This window comes from Argopecten irradians, chromosome 15, assembly GCF_041381155.1.
Source record: "Argopecten irradians isolate NY chromosome 15, Ai_NY, whole genome shotgun sequence".
Lineage (NCBI taxonomy): Eukaryota > Metazoa > Mollusca > Bivalvia > Pectinida > Pectinidae > Argopecten > Argopecten irradians.
In genome coordinates, this window is record NC_091148.1 from 29,283,076 (window position 1) to 29,301,210 (window position 18,135).

Consider the following 18,135-nt stretch of genomic DNA (forward strand, 5'->3'; position numbering starts at 1 on the left):
GTTGAAAATATTACTCGATGTTCATGTATAGAGAACTGACTTACAGTCGCGGTTTTTTTCGGAATTTATTTCAAAATGGCGGAACATCATAGTAGTGAAATTGCAATAATTCTTCGAGGCAAGCCTCAGGTTTTACAACATTTTGTGACCCTCGGGTAAAATATTTCTATACTTCATATCCACAAATGAAAGAGTCTTACTATTTACCTGCTTGTCAGACTCGTATATTTCTTTCGGAATTTTCTTTGCTTCACCAACGTTTTCGACCCGCAAGTTTGTTTACATTTATCGTATTTGTGGTGTGCATTTTGGGAGGTCACTGAAGCTCAATGCTATTATTTTTATTACATTCAGTCTACAAAGCTCGACCGGACCAGTTCTAAGTACAGAGATATAATTTCAGTTCTAATTATTTTAATCGAAATATTAAATGAAGAGAGAAAAAAAGCGATAACGAGTTATCGTTCTTGAACGAATCGTTTACACGGCTAATTTAACCTACCAGCACTCTTCTAACCGCGATCTGGGTAATAAGAAAACGGTGCATGTTGATAAATCTTGGGGTGATCTATCGATTAACATAATTTTGATATTTACGAAAAAATATTAAAAATGCCGGCTATTTTGTGTCAAACAGACAAAAATGACATTTTCATCACTGGTTTCCGTTTAAATCGTCCAAGTGAACTTAAAAATACAACATATGATAAGAAATTACCAGCAGTAAAAAAAGTGATATTTTTCCGAATAAAATGGTTCCTTTAAGTTAAGGTTCCACAATTTAAAAAAATAAGATAAGTAAATAGATAAGACATTACAATTTTATGCTCCTCCAGAAGTTTATCTTGGCAGGAAATTCTAGCTTTGCTAGTTTATTATTAAGTCATATACCTTATTATCAAAAATTATCCAAATCTACTGTGTCCTGACACCTAATATTGGATGGAAAACAGATTTTGGAAGGATGAGGGATGGTTAAGGTGTATCCTAGAGAAGGAGAGACGTGTGGACAGCTCGGGGGTCAGGAACGGGATGATGGATGAGTGGAAATAAAAACAAATGATGGCTAACAAGGAGGCAAATATTAAGACTGAATAACATGGTATTACTTCCAATAAGATTGGTTGCCATGTAAACAAAATTGAGGTCTTTGATTGTTTTAATTGTTTGAAGTTTAGATATTATTATATGAGAGTGAAAATTGGTAAATATGGGTTACGGGGTATGCCGAGTGAGATAGTAACAGTTTTAGATATATTGTTGCCATTACAATGAAATAAATGCCCCCTGATTGGTCAAAATATTGTAGCCTTTGTGGTTTTGGTATTATTTTAGATAAACATATTTAAAAATCAAAGTAACTCTGTTTCCCTCTTTAATGATTTTTAATTCAATTTAAAATACAGATGAAGTTTTTATCTACATAAGACGGATGGATACTCTTAATTTGTATCTTTTGAGTCTGAGTTGCTGACTAAAACACATTTCTGTCCAATAATTATTAGATATCTGACATTAGTATTTGTTTCACTCAAGAGCATATCTAGTTATACTTATTGCATGTTTTTAAAATGGTGTAATGGTGTGGACAAAATTGATAACATGTCAATATAATTTTTTTCCTGCCAAAAATTTGCCAAAATATATTGACAAAAATAATTTTTAAAAATATATGTCAAAAGGTAGACACAAGGGATCCCCTTGCCACATACCCAAAGTATTGTTAGTAAACATCATTTCAGGCCCTTTATGCATTTAAAATAATATATAAAATAGATAAAAGGTACTATATGTAGTAGTTAGGTACATGTCACAGTCTAAAAACACTGTTGTTTTATTATGTGTAAATTTACAGAATGAATTTTAATCTGATTAATAGTCATATTAAAAGTACAATTTTGAAATGAAATACAAAATTCCACATTAGTAGAAACAATTATTGTCATAAAGGTTTTTATTAAAGATGCTCCACCGCCGACAGAGCATCAATGATATTCATCATTTTAACAGTATTTGGTATTTAATCGTGTATTATTCAATTTTGCTTGTTACAAGCATTTCCATTGGCTTAAAAATTTACTTTATCAGCCCATAAAGGAAAAAATGGCTTCGCCGTTTGTAACGTTGCTTCTGATTGGCTGACATGACGGCGTAATGATTTCATAGACAAAAGAGTCCCAAAATGAATTTTGAACATTGAAGAGATTATCTTTAGCAAATTGAATTATAAGGATTAATTTGAATATATTTATTATGCTGTGGAGATATAACATGCACAATCAGTACTTCATTCCATATAGGATATAGTGCCATCGATTTTTTTGCGATGCAATTAATTATTTTTTGATATGTTTAGCTTGAAGTAAAATTAAGAGCTCAAGCTTCTCAATGGTAGTATTGATGTAAAGTAGTAAATTTTATAACTGAAGAAAAATATCAAATCATCTGCTCCTTTTTTGATAGTGAAAAAATACCATTTGTCAGCGGTGGAGCATCTTTAGCGTTTCTTTATTAGACACTTATAACCTATATGTTGTCACTGGTACATATTAATGACACAGGAAGATTTATATTTTCGACTTCGAAAAGGAAGTGATTTCTCGCCCAGGGATGCGTATGGCATGTTGTAATATGGCTATACTTTATGCCACCCTTTAGTGACAGTCCATAAAAATGACAATCTTATTGTTCACATACAAGAAATATTCTTCGCCTCTTATTTACAACTGCAAGTACTTTGTATCGTACAGTGTAACATGCTAATGTCACGTATGGGAACCATGCAACTATAAATAATATTGCATTATTTACACGTCTCCTCAAGGTTGGCATCAAACAAGTTATATCTTAGATCTGCTTTAACGTGAATGTAAGACATATACATTTATCGTAGTTTATATTGAATTTAATTAAGGAAGTCAAAACTAGAACTGTATTCGAGCCCAGTGACGTCGTTTGTCACTGTCACTTTGAATTCCGTCTGACCGAAGAACATGTTGACGTTATAGTTGACGGTCTGTGGCCACCCGTCAGCCGGAGGCTCGATATTGATACATCCAAGACGTACACAGGAGTCGTCTGTCGTGTACCTGGGACTGGTCGACGTTGAGGCATACACACCACAACCCGTAGTAACAAAACGTCTTGATATGTCCCGGTGTGTGGATATGTAATTTTTACTTCGGGTCTCCATTATTTTCACAGCATCCCCCTTTCTAACAAGCCCATCGAATAAGTCCTTACACACGATATCACCGTCAACAATCGCTTTATGCTCGGGTCGATGACAGCCTTCTTTGAAAACTTCATATACTTTGACTCCATATGTGTGCCGACAAATCCGGGAATTGATCACTAGTGGTTCAAATCCAAACAGTACCGCGCCGTACATAACGGCTACCTCCGCCTGTAACGGCACCACGACACGTTTGTCAGGGAAAGCGTCTGCGATAACACGGCTAACATACCTAGAGGTAGCGAACCCGCCGACCAACAAAATCAGGTCCACATGGCTTACTTTTGTCAAAATAGACTTTATGTGGTAAACTATGTCTTTTGTGGAAGGTTGGAAGAATTTTTTAAATTCATCGTTTTCTATTCCAAGTTTGTTATATGATGTTAAATCCGCCACTTCTAGATTGCTTTCTGCAATAAGACGAGCGGGCAGCTCGAGCTTGATGTCATAGTTGGTGTCAAACTTTAGTTTCCTTTTCTGCGTTTCAAACTCCGTCTCCAACTTCATCCATTCTTTTGCTCTCTCGTTTCGGAATTTTTCTATAAATTCCTTTCCGAAAGTTTTGACAACAAAGTCGTAAAACGTCTGGTCTACAGTGACACCTCCCCAGGGTCCGCCAGACGCTTGCCAAATCTCAACCAGTCGGCCATCCTCAGCTACTTTGTGAACGGTCATGTCAACTGTTCCACCTAGAGATGAACAAATGTATACTATTGTCATCATAATGCTATCATATTTTGAATCAAACATCAATGAAAAACCAGCCTGTCGATTGGAAAATAAATTTGAGTTTTAATCTATTAATGTGTTTTCTATCAATAGTTTGCACATCAAAAGTGCGAAGATTAAGACGAGTTATTAATATGGAACCTTAAAAGAACACACGGTATAGAATGCTTATTTCCATTTACAATACAAATAAAGTCAATCATGAAGTGAATTTTAATAATCGTCTGAATGCTGAACTGCCTTACCTCCCATATCGATGATCATGTACGATCCTCCCGGCCGGAAGGCTCCAGTCACATCCTGGTCCTTGGAGTCCACCAACGTACCGTCCTGAAGGGAGCGACAGTAAACCGCAGCTGCCTCAGGCTCCAACACGATCTGTAGGTCTTCAGGTGGTATCCCCGCCTTTAGATAACGATATTAATTAAAACAATACATCTTATTATCATCCCATTTGACAATTGATCTGAGAACTTCTCATAAGGAATCATATTATTGTGACCTTTCAAAATAGCCAATCATTTTCGTGTATATGTAGTCATTTTCGTGTATATGTAGTCCATTCGTCCAGAAAGCACAACAAAACTAAATGTATATATTGTCTGGGGTGAAATGTAGTATTCAGATGGCGTAGCTACTCGAAGTAAATTAATTTGAATTCAAGTTCAGGGAACATGAAGGTCACCAGACGTGACACCTAATGGGATTGTCAGATCCTCTATGTAGCAGAGTGATAGGATGGATCTGTATTTAATCGGATTGTTGATACCTTAAAACTCTATTTAAGCCAGTTGAAAATGTAAACAACCTGATCTAGTTTCTTCTCTTCATTTATCTATAGTTTAAGTATTTGTTTAAATTCAGTATGGTAAGATCTTCAGATTCTTTTCGTCGGGCTTTATTGAAAGAACGAACGGGTTTGTAAAGAATTACATGTTTTCAGAATCCTGTCAACAGTCGGTGTTATTTGCGAATCAACTATCGACCAGTTCCTGTCAATCTCTCAATATGACAATGCAGTTTACCGTGAGGAGGGGGGATTGTTGTATTAAATGTTGTATCTGAATACCTTATCTAATCCACCCACAGAACGGACTATCAGTATCGCGCAATTTATCTCAAAGTTACAGTATCGTGTGTTGTTTGTTTTGTAACACCATGGCTTTATCAAAATTCAGAAACTGGATGCTTACTTCGGTTGCAGCCTCGCGCATGTACTGTTTGGCTGGCTCCGTCCATATGGCTGGCACTGTTAGGACCCAATGTATATCTATTATCTTCATTGGATTCCGTGTCTCGATTTCCTTTAGCAATTTCCCTCGTAAGTAACGGATGCTTTCAGTGAAGACTTGTTTGGCGCATAAAAGCTGTCCAGTTTCATCTTTTATTTTCATTTCGCGCTTCAGCGTCTGTAAAAAAGATCAAACTAACCCTAACTCATTCAATCGTTATATCAACGTAGATATTGTATCTGTGAAATGCTTTCGCCATATGTTTCCTGCTTATATTTGATCGCGTTGTATTGAACATCACAACGATGATGTTATATTTGTATAAGATATTGTATTAAATCAAAAAAATCATTTAAAACTAAAGCATTCATCGGAATACCCAAATTGACTCATCTAGTAAATGGCAAAAGTGAATTCAATCCTGTATCCAATTGAATCTTACAAAACGATTTATACACCCGCACAATATGATATGGGTGGTCGAAGTCTATTTCGCAAAGAAATATATTTTTAAAGTTAATGAACGTAATGTGTTATATACATTACCATAGTGTTGTGTAGTTGCATTTTAAATCTCCTGAAGCAGTGCCAGTCTTTATGTTGTTTCGTGTCGACCAGTTCGGCGTATTTCTCCTCGGCCTCGTATCCGAAGGAGTGGAACTTGTACTCGGGATCAAACAAGGCCGTGGTAGGGGCCTTGGCAGACAAAAGTGACCCCGAGTTGGACCATCTATTGGAGAATATCTGTCGAGCCCCGTCTGACTTGTCAAACTCTGTCCTGAACGTGAAGGCATACCCGGAGTAGGTCGTACCGAAGTCTATGGCGGCCACTATGTTTTTGTCTGTACCAGAACGAGGAACACTATCCAGGTGATCACCAACAGGCGTGTTGACGTGTTTTTCGTCCGCCATTTTTAACGAAGACTGGCCACACCTGAGGTTGATCCGTGTAATATGTGTAGTGTAGATTGTGGTAGGTGTTTTGATGTACTAGGTGTATTATAGACTACGGATATAAGTGTTTTTGCTGTCACGAACACGCATTTTTGTATCACCATTGTAAATTTGGATTTAACTTATCTTCGATCGAAAGGTCGACATATCGCCTTCCTGGTCGGATAAAAATCATTACTTGGAATGTGAATAATAATCTGAGGCGGTGTGTGTGATATAAATTTTCTACTTCACATAAATAACAAGTTACGGTAACATGTGTCAATATTAACTTTGTTTTGAAGATACATCGAACCCGACACTTAATTTTTAAACATGTCCTTCTGAGCTAAAACATGGCACGAATAAAACATTTAAATAAGATTATATTCGAATAGAGAAAGGGACAAGGGCTATGTTTAGGAAACGGCCAATAAAAGATATTACTATTGAGAGGTCTCTCTTTAACTGGTTTATGTTAAAATGTATGTTTTTATCACTAAAATTCTCCCTTTAACTGGTCTTTGTTTAGATTCTCTGTTGTGTGCAATGCAAGGGATTTCAGGATCATCACAGTTGAAAATTTTACGAATAAAAAAAAATCATACGCGAGCTTTTTTCAAAAAGTTCTATGAAAATATACAATAATAAAAACTAAAATAGATAAAGATAATAGTTGCATAGCAACATGCGTCGTGATGTATCTATTCATTGCTTCATTGAATGTATTTATCATTATGATTTTAAGAAACGTATGTCATTTGTGAAATAGATAACATCGTTATTTGTTTGATAATATGTATTATATGATAATAATAATTGTAAAAAGTGCATCCTTCAAACGAAAACGTCACTGTTGGCATGCTTCTGTGAGATAGCACTTACAGATTTCACAACACTAAGATACTGCAGTCTTCCAAAACGCTGACGTGCTTCACACACACAATACGCCGTATTAACGGAAGGCTGTCCTTAAATGACCCTGGATGTTAATGGGATGTAAATCGAACCAACAAACCAACCTACTCATGATAACATACCGTAAATAGCATAACAAGCGAAAATTATTGTTAGATAATTCTGAACATTAATTTATCCTGCAACTGTCCCACATACTGACCGATAACTACTGCCGGATAAACTTGTGCTTTATCCGTCAATACGAAATGCTTTATCCGTCAATACAATCACGTGAATGTGTTCCATATCTAACGGAACTTTTTCTAACTTGACCCAGAACTTGAACCTTTCGTTGAATGAAACGTCATTCAGTCCCGCTAAAACATGACGTCACATTCACCGGAATGACGTCATATTTACGATATCGAAAATCTCGTATGGCGGTGTCGTCTTTTTCTTGGCTCATGGCAAAGGTATGTATTGTAAAGTAATTCTTTAATGAGTATTTATTGTTTTTTGAGTATTTTCATTTTCTTTCAGTGATATATCACGCTGAATAGAATTACGGGTATTGTTTGTGAATGCGCTTATTTATTTCCCACGGCAGTAAAAAGGAGTACACTCTCATTCGGTTTAGTGAATGAATCTTTACCTCCGCATCAAAGAAGCGTCTCGCTTCGAGCGAAACCAAGTAAATAACTGTCAATTTGCTTTCGTTTTGAATGCCACAATGGTTGCAGGATAAACAGAATACATGGTTAGTATCTTACAATACAAGTTTTATTTTGGTGCTCGACACGGAAAGCCGAGATGACTCGGCAGAGCCTCGTCATCTCGGCTTTCCTAAGTCTCGCACCAAAATAAACTTTGTACTGTAAGATACTAACCATGTATTCTCTATATAACAAGTATACACGTACCGTATAACAATAACGACAATATGTACGTCATAGGGATCATTACTTTTATTTTCAATATAGAAAATAGTACATCACAGTCTAGCAGAGATTATAAATGTTAAATAGATGTCTCACACGTTTGTAGTGAGGGTTTGGTTGAGAGATGTGTGTGGTAAACTCTGACAGATTATCGGCAATCTCTGACAGATTATCGGTAATCCATGACAGATTATCGGCAATCCATGACAGATTATCGGCAATCTCTGACAGATCATCGGTAATCTATGGCAGATTATCGGCAATCTCTGACAGATAATCAGTGATCTTTGATAGATTATCGACGATCTCTGAAAATTATCGGTAATCTCCGACAGATAATTATCATTTTCTGACATATTATCGGCTATTTCTGACAGATTATCGGCAATCTCTGACAGATTATCGGTAATCCATGGCAGAAAATCGTTAACTATAATAGATTTAAATAGTGTAACAGTAGATAACCATTTTATACCATTAATTATAAGATCATCATTTACAATCTACAATGAGTCTGAAAAATCATGAAATATATCAAATTGATGTATATAATCAGTATTGACATTAAATAAAGCTTTCAATCGTAGAAACTTATAACAAGAATATAAATCGTAATGATGTTTTTTTTAAATGTTTTAAAAGTATAAACATGTTTTAACATGGCTAATGACAATACGTCGGAGATGACAATACGTCGGAGATTCGCTCATATCAAATAATGGGTACAAAGGTATAGTGTCAGTCATCAATTCCAATAAAGTGATTCTACAATAGAGCTTTACATACAAATTTCCAAATAAGAAGATCATACAAAAATTGGCAGAAACTTCACCACAGTAGTGACTTGTCAAAAAAGTTAAAGGACACTATCAAGGAACAGATAAGATAATAGACATAGTTAATCATAACAGGCATCCACAAACATACCGACGGCCTGTCCCCATTACCGTAATGTAACGTCATATATATATTGTAATGATAAATCAGTTAGAAAAAAATAGGCCCTTTTGAAATTTCTCGCACTTAAACTTATTACCACCAAAAAAAGAATAGAAAGTCCCATTTAAAGTCTCTCACACTTTAACATATTACTACAAAGCAATTTCAAAAATAGATATTTACAGAAAATATAGTTTCGGGAATTCAGTGATTAGATTTATCTGTGTTATATGTTTAATTAATCACCCAATGTCATGTTAGCATAGGACACAGTATAAAAAAATGCGATTTTTACATGGAGAAGTAAAGCTTTGCTCTCGTTATGTCGCATCGTATTAAGCATTCACAAACATAACGATGCGTTTAACCTATATCTATGACCGTATTAGTACATAACGTGATTTTTTTCTCGCGTTTTCATTGGCTCAGCCTCCGGGCACTATTTAGCCATCGTCCCGGGACTATGGTTTCCCGCCGGATTATGGTTTGGCGCGCTTTGGGTTGCGAACGTCATATTGAAGAAAATGGCGTCACTGTCGCTATTTGCGCTGTACACTGGCAAACAAGCTGTGTGCGGACGACGTTTTGCAAACATAAATGTCACGGTTTGGAAACTTGAATGCTGACGAATTTACAAAAGAACAAATAGCAAATTGAACAGAGCAGGCAACGAAATATACTGTGAGTATTTTCAAAGATTTCTGCCCGGAAAAATGTATTTAGACGCCTCCACCCATGACATTTCTAAACGTTAGACGTGGCCGCACCCGTTTAAATATATTATTATTTGTGATCGTGCATAATTGTTTGTCCTATCATTTTTTTCAATTCGTTATGTACTAAAACATTATTGTCTTCTTTTGAGGGCACTATGGTTTCATAGTGTTGTCTTGTGATGGCATAAGAAGGCAATAATATATAATTATTGTGGCGTCATACATCTTGTATAGATAAATCAGTTAGAAGAAATATTCCAATTTCAAATCTCGCTCCGTTAAACTTATAACCACCAAACAAAGCAAAAATAGTCCCATTTCAAATCCCTCGCACTTATATTCATTACCACCAAATAAAGAAAAAAATACTCCCATTTCAAATATCTGGCACTTAAATTCATTACAACCAAATAATGGAAAAATAGTCCCATTTCAAATCATCTCTCGCATGTAAACCTACTACCAACAAAGAATCTCACAAAATATATTTACAAAGATGCTTCATGAGTCATCAGATTGAATTGTTATGTTAGCATATGGCACATTATAAAAAATGCGATTTTACATGGATTATTAAACCTTTGTTTTCGCATCACTCATGACTAGTCTACAGACCGGTTTTAAAGAAAGACAATAAATAACACCCTCTCCTAAACCAGCGCACCAGAAACCCACGTGACACGAGGGAAGTTTAGCATGACTTACGATAACATCTTCATGAATAATCATATATCGTAAACCATTTAGCTTTACAACACGTATCTATAAAGTGAAAATACTTGTATGACTCATATGCCGTATCACACTCAGCTTTACAACACGTATCTATAAAGTGGCAATATTTGCATGAATCATATGTCGTATCACACTCAGCTTTACAACACGTATCTATAAAGTGACAAGACTTGTATCAATCTTATGTCGTATCACACTCAGCTTTACAACAAGTATCTATAAAGTGACAATACTTGTAACAAACCTATGTCGTATCATATTCAGCTTTACAACACGTATCTATAAAGTGACAATACTTGTATCAATCATATGTCGTATCACACTCAGCTTTACAACACGTATCTACAAAGCTGACAATACTTGTATGAATCTTATTTCGTGTCATACTCAGCTTTGAAACACGTATCTACAAAGCTGACAATACTTGTATCAATAATATGTCGTATAACACTCAGATTTACAACACGTATCTACAAAGCTGACAATACTTGTATGAATCATATGTCGTATCACACTCAGATTTACAACACTTATCTACAAAGCTGACAATACTTGTATGAATCATATGTCGTATCACACTCAGCTTTGCAACACGTATCTACAAAGCTGACAAGACTTGTATGAATCATATGTCGTATCACACTCAGCTTTACAACACGTCTCTATAAAGTGACAAGATTTGTATCAATCTCATGTCGTATCACACTCAGCTTTACAACACGTTTCTATAAAGTGACAATACTTGTACCAATAAAATAAATGTAATTTACATACTACCAACATCACTTATGATAGGTTTACACTATGTTCCCGGCGGCCACGGCAGCCCCGTTTCAGGCCACCGTGGACAAAACGTGGTGACCGCGAGACAACGCAGAAGGACGTGATAGACAAACGTGAGCGGTCGTGATTACCGTGGATGCCGTGCCAGATTTTTAAACTGTCAAAAAATTTGCCACGGCAGTCACGGTACAGATGGTGAACGCCACAGGGCGTAAATAAAACGGGATTGACGTAACAAAACGTAACAGTGCGTACGAGGCCGTAACAGAACTTCAAGACGGTCCGTGGTGGAACTGGCAGCAAGCACGTTCCCCAGAATCTCACGGTGATTTCAAGTTTTGTGACGTTCTGTTGCGTTTTTTCCACGTTTGATCACGGTTGATGCATATTGGCTGCACGTTTCGTGCCGTTTTGTCCAGGTTTGTCAAGGTTTTTACGGCAAGCCAAGGTGGATGAAAACCGTTTTGATGCGTTCTGACAAGGCATCTTACTGCTTGTTGCGGTTGAAAGTCCGACGTGATACGGCTTGTTACGTCTTATTACGGTCTTACGTTGCAAGCAAAATATGATAAGAGTATCATTGCCTGGCCTGGTACATACTTGCTACTTCATTGAATTATTTGTATTAATAAATAGGAATAGTCATTATCAAACACATTTAAACCCTCGAATTATACCAAAGCTATTATTGCAAAAGGCAGATTAAATGAGTACAGGAAAAAAAATTGCGTAGAAACACTTGGCTATAATATTTATATATTTATACCAAATATGCTTTTAACAGATTTTGTAATTGAAACGTGTTTGAAATGACATTTTCAGCAATAAATATTGTTTCAGTTGCTCCAAAAAGCCCGGCATCAGACTTTCATCCTAGTAAGCCTTGGCGGACCGTGAAAAACGTATTGGAGGTCGATCAAAACGTGTAAAACGTAGCAGACCTCATCAGATCGTAACAGGCCTAGAGAGAACGTAGTGGTATCCTTGATAGACCGTGCTAAAGCCGTAGTGTTCCTTTAACCTCCGGGAACAGCACTTTCCCCTATATCCACGGTCCACCACGTTATCCGTAAAAGACCGTGGCAAAACTTCACAAGACCTAGCTCAACTTGAAAACAGTTGCAAAAATAGCCAAAATTCCACGGCGCACCACGTTTCGGGCAAACGGGGCTACCGTGGTCGCCGGGAACATAGTGTAAACCTAGCTAGATACTCCACTGCTGCCAATTGGATTTTTGCACTATCGAAAACAGGAGCAGACGGCTTAGTATTTTTCTTCAGTTACAAAAGTTACTTACTTTACGCCATTACCACCATTGAAAAGTTTGAGCTTCTAATTTTACTTTAAGTTAACAATATGAAAAATAATTAATTGCATCCCGAAAAAATTCAGTGGCACTATATCCTATATGGAATGACGTACTGATTGCGCATGCACCAAAGACGAAATTAATTATTTTATATCATGTTTTGTGCTAATTAGACATATATATACACGATTAAACACCACTTCTTGTTCAAATGATGAAAATCATTTATGCTCTGTCGGCGGTGGAGCTTCTTTATAGGTATATTAAATTATTTACAACTTGATACGCACCAATACGGAGTATCTTAATAATAAACACTTTTATTTTTCTAAATACCCACTTTGTTATTGATTATCTATCTAAGCTTTCGATCACACGTATACTCATGTATAACGACCAAACGAACAATACAACATAGTCCATCCTCAATATAATATGGTTATATTTCATGTCACCGATTAGTGACAGTCCATATAATATAACTTAGTTTTATGTATTGATAAAGAGACAGATTAACTAAAACAATAAGAATACGTTTTACGTATAAGAAAGACCACCTCTTTGCCCCATATGTACCACAATTGTGAGTAATTTGTATCTTACAGTGTAACCGATGACTGCACGTCATTGACCAAGTTGTGACTATAAATGACATTTCCTAATATACAATTTTTAACTGCACAAGGTTTTTTCCTGTTGTATAATGAAAGTTAACCGAGGAAGTCAAAACTAGAGCTGCATTCTAGCTCAGTGACGTCGTTTTTCATTGTCACTTTGAATTCCGTCTGACCAAAGAACATTTTTAGGTTATAGTTGACATTCTCTGGCCACCCGTTAGCCGGAGGCTCGATATTGATACATCCAAGTCGTACACAAGACTCGTCTGTCGTGTACCTGGGACTGGTCGACGTTGAGGCATACACGTCACACCCCATTCTACTGAAACGTCTTGATTCCTCCCGGTGTGTAGAGCTGTATGTCTCGCTACGGGTCGCCATCATCTCCATCATTTCACCTTTGGTAGCCAGCACGCTAAATATGTTTCGACACATCGTTTCACCGTCAACAACTGCCTTGTACTCTGGTGGATGATGTCCTTCTATGAATTTTGATTGCATGCGAATTCCATATGTGTGTCTACAGACTCGTGAACTGATCACCAAAGGTTCAAACCCAAACAGTACCGCGCCGTACATAACGGCTACCTCCGCCTGTAGCGGCACCACGACACGTTTGTCAGGGAAAGCGTCGGCGATAACACGGCTAACATACTTGGAGGTAGCGAATCCGCCGACCAGCAAAATCAGGTCAACCTCGCTTAGTTCTGTCAAAATAGACTTAATATGGGCAACGGTATCTTCTGTGGAGGGTTGGAAGAATTTTTTAAATTCATCGTTTTCTATTCCAAGTTTGTTATATGATGTTAAATCCGCCACTTCTAGATTGCTTTCTGCAATAAGACGCGCGGGCAGCTCGAGCTTGATGTCATAATTGGTGTCAAACTTTAGTTTCCTTTTCTGCGTTTCAAACTCAATCTCCAACTTCATCCATTCTTTTGCTCTCTCGTTTCGAAATTTTTCTATAAATTCCTTTCCGAAAGTTTTGACAACAAAATCGTAAAACGTCTGGTCTACAGTGACACCTCCCCAGGGTCCGCCAGACGCTTGCCAAATCTCAACCAGTCGGCCGTCCTCAGCTACTTTGTGAACCACCATGTCAACTGTTCCACCTAGAAATGAACAAATGTATATAATTGTCATCATAATGCTATCATATTTTGAATCAAACATCAATGAGAAACCAGCCTGTCGTTGGGAAAATAAAAAAAAATCTAGAGTTTGAAAAGATTCCTATAACAAAAAATAGAATGGAAGCGATAGTATAACATATTACATTGGGTGATATATCGATATAACTGTGTTTTCTTTCAATAATAAACATATCAAAAGTAAAAAGATTAAGACAAATTATTAATACTGAACTAAAATAAATATCGCATTATTTAATGTCCTTTTTCATAAACAATCGTGACGGCAAATACAGTCAATCATGAAGCCAATGTCAGTTATCATTTGTATATAGAACTGCCGTACCTCCCATATCGACGATCATGTACGACCTTCCCGACCGGAAGGCCCCGGTCACCTTTTGGTACTTGGAGTCCACCAGCGTGCCGTCCTGAAGGGAGCGACAGTAAACAGCAGCTGCCTCAGGCTCCAGTGCGATCTGTTGGGCTTCAGGTGGTATCCCCGCCTTTGCATAACAAGGAAAAGTCCAGCGTATTATCATCCCATTTGATAAAGGATCTGACAACTTTCCATTTGGCCTTTAAAGCCTGTATCAGTTATGGTAAAAATGATCCAATATCACAAAATAAACACACTATCAAGGATATTTATAATCATGTCATTATAATAAAATAGGTTGACACATTAGAAATAAAAAGTAACAATAGATATGACTAATCATTATATCTATCTTCTTTATCTGGGATTTACCTCCCCTATTTTCATAAACCATCTGTACCATCGTTAGCAGGAGAAGACTAAGATAGGCTTTGCCTGATTCTTATCCCAATGACACTTTAATATCTTTTTGTCAATAAAATACTTGGAAATTGAAATGGAACTTCTCATAGGAATCACATTCATTTTCTCGTATGTAGTCAGTTCGCCCAAACAACACAACATAGCTAAATGTTCATGTATATATGTGGGCGGGGTGAAAATGTCTTTTTTTAAATGATGTAGCAAGCGGAGGAGATGCATTTGAAATGAAGTTCAGTAAATATAAAGGTCGCCAGCCGTAACCCCTAGTTGAATGATGTCAGGTTCTCTATAAAACAGGGTGATAGTAAGAACCTGCATTGTAATCACATTGCTCATCCTTGAAAACTCTATTTGTACCACAATAGGTGGTGTTAGTCAACTCTCAGGACATTAGATAAACACTGTTTGTGAGGTAGTCGATGCGTTAAAAACGTGACGTTTTTATGCATGGTGTATAATATTCTGTGTAGGTCGTTTTAATGAAAATGAACTTTACCAGTGAAATTGATACATGTACATTAAATGAGCCTGAAATGAACATTAAATCGATTAATACGGCTTGATGACTATTTGGCGGGAAGTAGACGGCACGGTTCTGTCATGCACATGTTATTATAGTCCGACAATGAGTGTTAGACCTATATTTTTGAAGCAAATTTGAAATTTTAAAATTAATAATACGTTAGATGAAAAATTATTCATCCTCAAGATATCCCTAATTAGAAATATTTTATATCAATGGATTCTTTATAAAAATATAATTTTGAAATATTAATTAGTGCTTTTTTACCATTGTAAATAGCGCTACATCTTACTACGTATTAGATTTGTTCCACACTCGTTATTATTTATTAAAACTTTTAAAACACAACTTACTCATGTGGAATAAATTTTCATCTCTACATTTCTTCTATGGTTTGAGTATTTGTTAAATTTCAATATGATAAGAGCTTCAGATTATCTTCGTTGGATTTTATTGACGAAACGAAATAGTTTGGACCTGGTTACATTTGTTCAGAATCCAATCAATTGTCCGTGCATTTGCGAATTTTCCTGGCTCGGAAGTTGAAAACAGAATACCAGGATAAAATTCATCAACCAACAATCAACCTTTCAATGTTACAATGCAGATTAAAACTCGTTACATAGGAGTGCCTTATCTAATCCCCCGCAAACTCGATTGGATAACGCGGTTTATCAAAGTTACTATATCCGGTGTTGTTTGTTTTGTAACATTATCACTTTATCAAAATTCAGAAACTCGTATTTGTTGCTTACTTCAATTGCAGCCTCGTGCATGAACTGTTTGGCGGGCTCCGTCCATATGGCTGGCACTGTGAGGACCCAATGTATATCTATTATTTTCATTGGATTCCGTGTCTCGATTTCCTTAAGCAACTTGTCTCGTAAGTAACGGATGCTTTCAGTGAAGACTTGTTTGGCGCAAAAAGTCTGTCCGGTTTCATCTTTTATTTCCATTTCTCGCTTCAACCTCTGTATAAAAATATCAAAATCACACTTACTCAATCAATCATGATATCAACGTAGATATTGTAGCTGTGATTATATTGTTTTCGCATGACATTTTCTGACCTGATTACGTTGTATTGGAGATCACTACGATAATGTTATGTTTGTGGAAAATATTGAATTAAATCAAATCACAATAGAATTACACCAAAACATACATAGGAATACCCGAGCCGATTCATTTAGTAAATAGTCAAAGTGGATTCAATCCTGTAACCAATTGAATCTCATGGCCTAGATACATAATACCGGTATAAGATAATATGTGGTCAATAAAGTCTATTTCACAAATATATATATATACATGTATATACACTGTATGATGTGTGATTAACGTTACCATGGTGAAATTGTATCGCAGTAGAATTAAACTAAAGCATATATCAGAATACCCGAAATTAGTCATCTAGTAAATTTTCTGAGCTTAATGAGCGTGATGTGTGATAAACGTTACCACGGTGTTGTGTAGCTGCATTTTAAATCTCCTGAAGCAGTGCCAGTCCTTGTATTGCTTCGTGTCGACCAGTTCAGCGTATTTCTCCTCGGCCTCGTATCCGAAGGAGTGGAACTTGTACTCGGGATCAAAAAGGGCCGTGGTGGGGGCCTTGGCAGACAACAGTGACCCCGAGTTGGACCATCTATTGGTGAATATCTGTCGAGCTCCGTCCGACTTGTCAAACTCTGTCCTGAACGTGAAGGCATACCCGGAGTAGGTCGTACCAAAGTCTATGGCAGCCACTATCTTCTTGTCTTGATGAGGAACACTATCCAAGTGATTGCCACCGTGCATGTCGACGTCCGCCATTTTTAACGAAGACTGACCATACCCGAAGTTGATCCGTGTAATATGTGTAGTGTAGGTTATGGTTTTGTACTATGCGTATTGTATAATAGGGATAGGTGATTGTGCTGTCACGATACGAATCTTCGATCCAAGGGTAGGCATATGGCCTTCCTGGTCGGATATAAATCAGATCCTAGCTTGTTATGTAAATAATAATATGTGTGAAGTCTATTTTCTACTTCACATACAACTAGTTACAGTGACAATACTGTCGCAATATTGTTTGCAAACTGTATTTCAGACATGCCGATCTGATCAAAACAATATATACGGCACAAATAAAACATTTGTAGATAAAATTGTCATTCTAATAAAAAAGTTTAAAAAGGACCATGGTCTATAAATTGTCTATAATTGATAACATTTAGTATGTGATCCTAATTCAGGCACGTGGCTGGTATACCTAATGTTGAAATGTTTAATTTTATCTATATCAGGGTTACAATCTCTGAAATGTCTCCATTTAACACTTTTAACAAGTTTGTTTAGATTGTTTTATCATTGAAAGTTCTCACTGTAACTGGTATATGTATAAAATCTCTGTTTTTACCATTAAGGGTTCTCACTGTAACTGGTCAATGTATACAATCTCTGTTTTTACCATTAAGAGTTTCTCACTTTAACTGGTCTATGTATACAATCTCTGTTTTTACCATTAAGAGTTTCTCACTTTAACTTGTCTATGTATACAATCTCTGTTTTACCATTAAGAGTTCTCACTTTAACTGGTCTATGTTACAATCTTTGTTTTACCATTAAGAG

The 18,135-nt window shown here is 36.5% G+C and overlaps 2 protein-coding genes across 2 annotated transcripts; both read right to left on the minus strand.

The window, feature by feature from the left end:
- Positions 1 to 1,796: 1,796 nt before the first annotated feature.
- Positions 1,797 to 6,182, minus strand: LOC138309172 (heat shock 70 kDa protein 12A-like). Its single transcript, XM_069250329.1, has 4 exons — positions 5,743 to 6,182; positions 5,158 to 5,373; positions 4,210 to 4,369; positions 1,797 to 3,924 (listed from the first exon to the last, which is right to left on the minus strand). The coding sequence occupies exons 1-4, from the start codon at positions 6,106 to 6,108 to the stop codon at positions 2,906 to 2,908; spliced, it is 1,761 nt and encodes a 586-aa protein (XP_069106430.1). The 5' UTR covers positions 6,109 to 6,182; the 3' UTR covers positions 1,797 to 2,905.
- Positions 6,183 to 12,371: 6,189 nt separating this feature from the next.
- LOC138309191 (heat shock 70 kDa protein 12A-like) lies at positions 12,372 to 17,372 on the minus strand. Its single transcript, XM_069250337.1, has 4 exons — positions 16,984 to 17,372; positions 16,278 to 16,493; positions 14,544 to 14,703; positions 12,372 to 14,179 (listed from the first exon to the last, which is right to left on the minus strand). The coding sequence occupies exons 1-4, from the start codon at positions 17,332 to 17,334 to the stop codon at positions 13,161 to 13,163; spliced, it is 1,746 nt and encodes a 581-aa protein (XP_069106438.1). The 5' UTR covers positions 17,335 to 17,372; the 3' UTR covers positions 12,372 to 13,160.
- Positions 17,373 to 18,135: the final 763 nt, after the last annotated feature.

Coding starts and splice junctions, on each gene's coding strand:
- LOC138309191 (XM_069250337.1), bottom strand. CDS start 17,334: ATGGCGGACGTCGACATGCACGGTGGCAATCACTTGGATAGTGTTCCT. Junction 14,704..16,277: donor TGCACGAGGCTGCAATTGAA/GTAAGCAACAAA, acceptor TGTTATGCAAAG/GCGGGGATACCACCTGAAGC. Junction 14,180..14,543: donor CATGATCGTCGATATGGGAG/GTACGGCAGTTC, acceptor GTTCATTTCTAG/GTGGAACAGTTGACATGGTG.
- LOC138309172 (XM_069250329.1), bottom strand. CDS start 6,108: ATGGCGGACGAAAAACACGTCAACACGCCTGTTGGTGATCACCTGGAT. Junction 5,374..5,742: donor TGCAACTACACAACACTATG/GTAATGTATATA, acceptor TCTTTTTTACAG/ACGCTGAAGCGCGAAATGAA. Junction 3,925..4,209: donor CATGATCATCGATATGGGAG/GTAAGGCAGTTC, acceptor GTTCATCTCTAG/GTGGAACAGTTGACATGACC.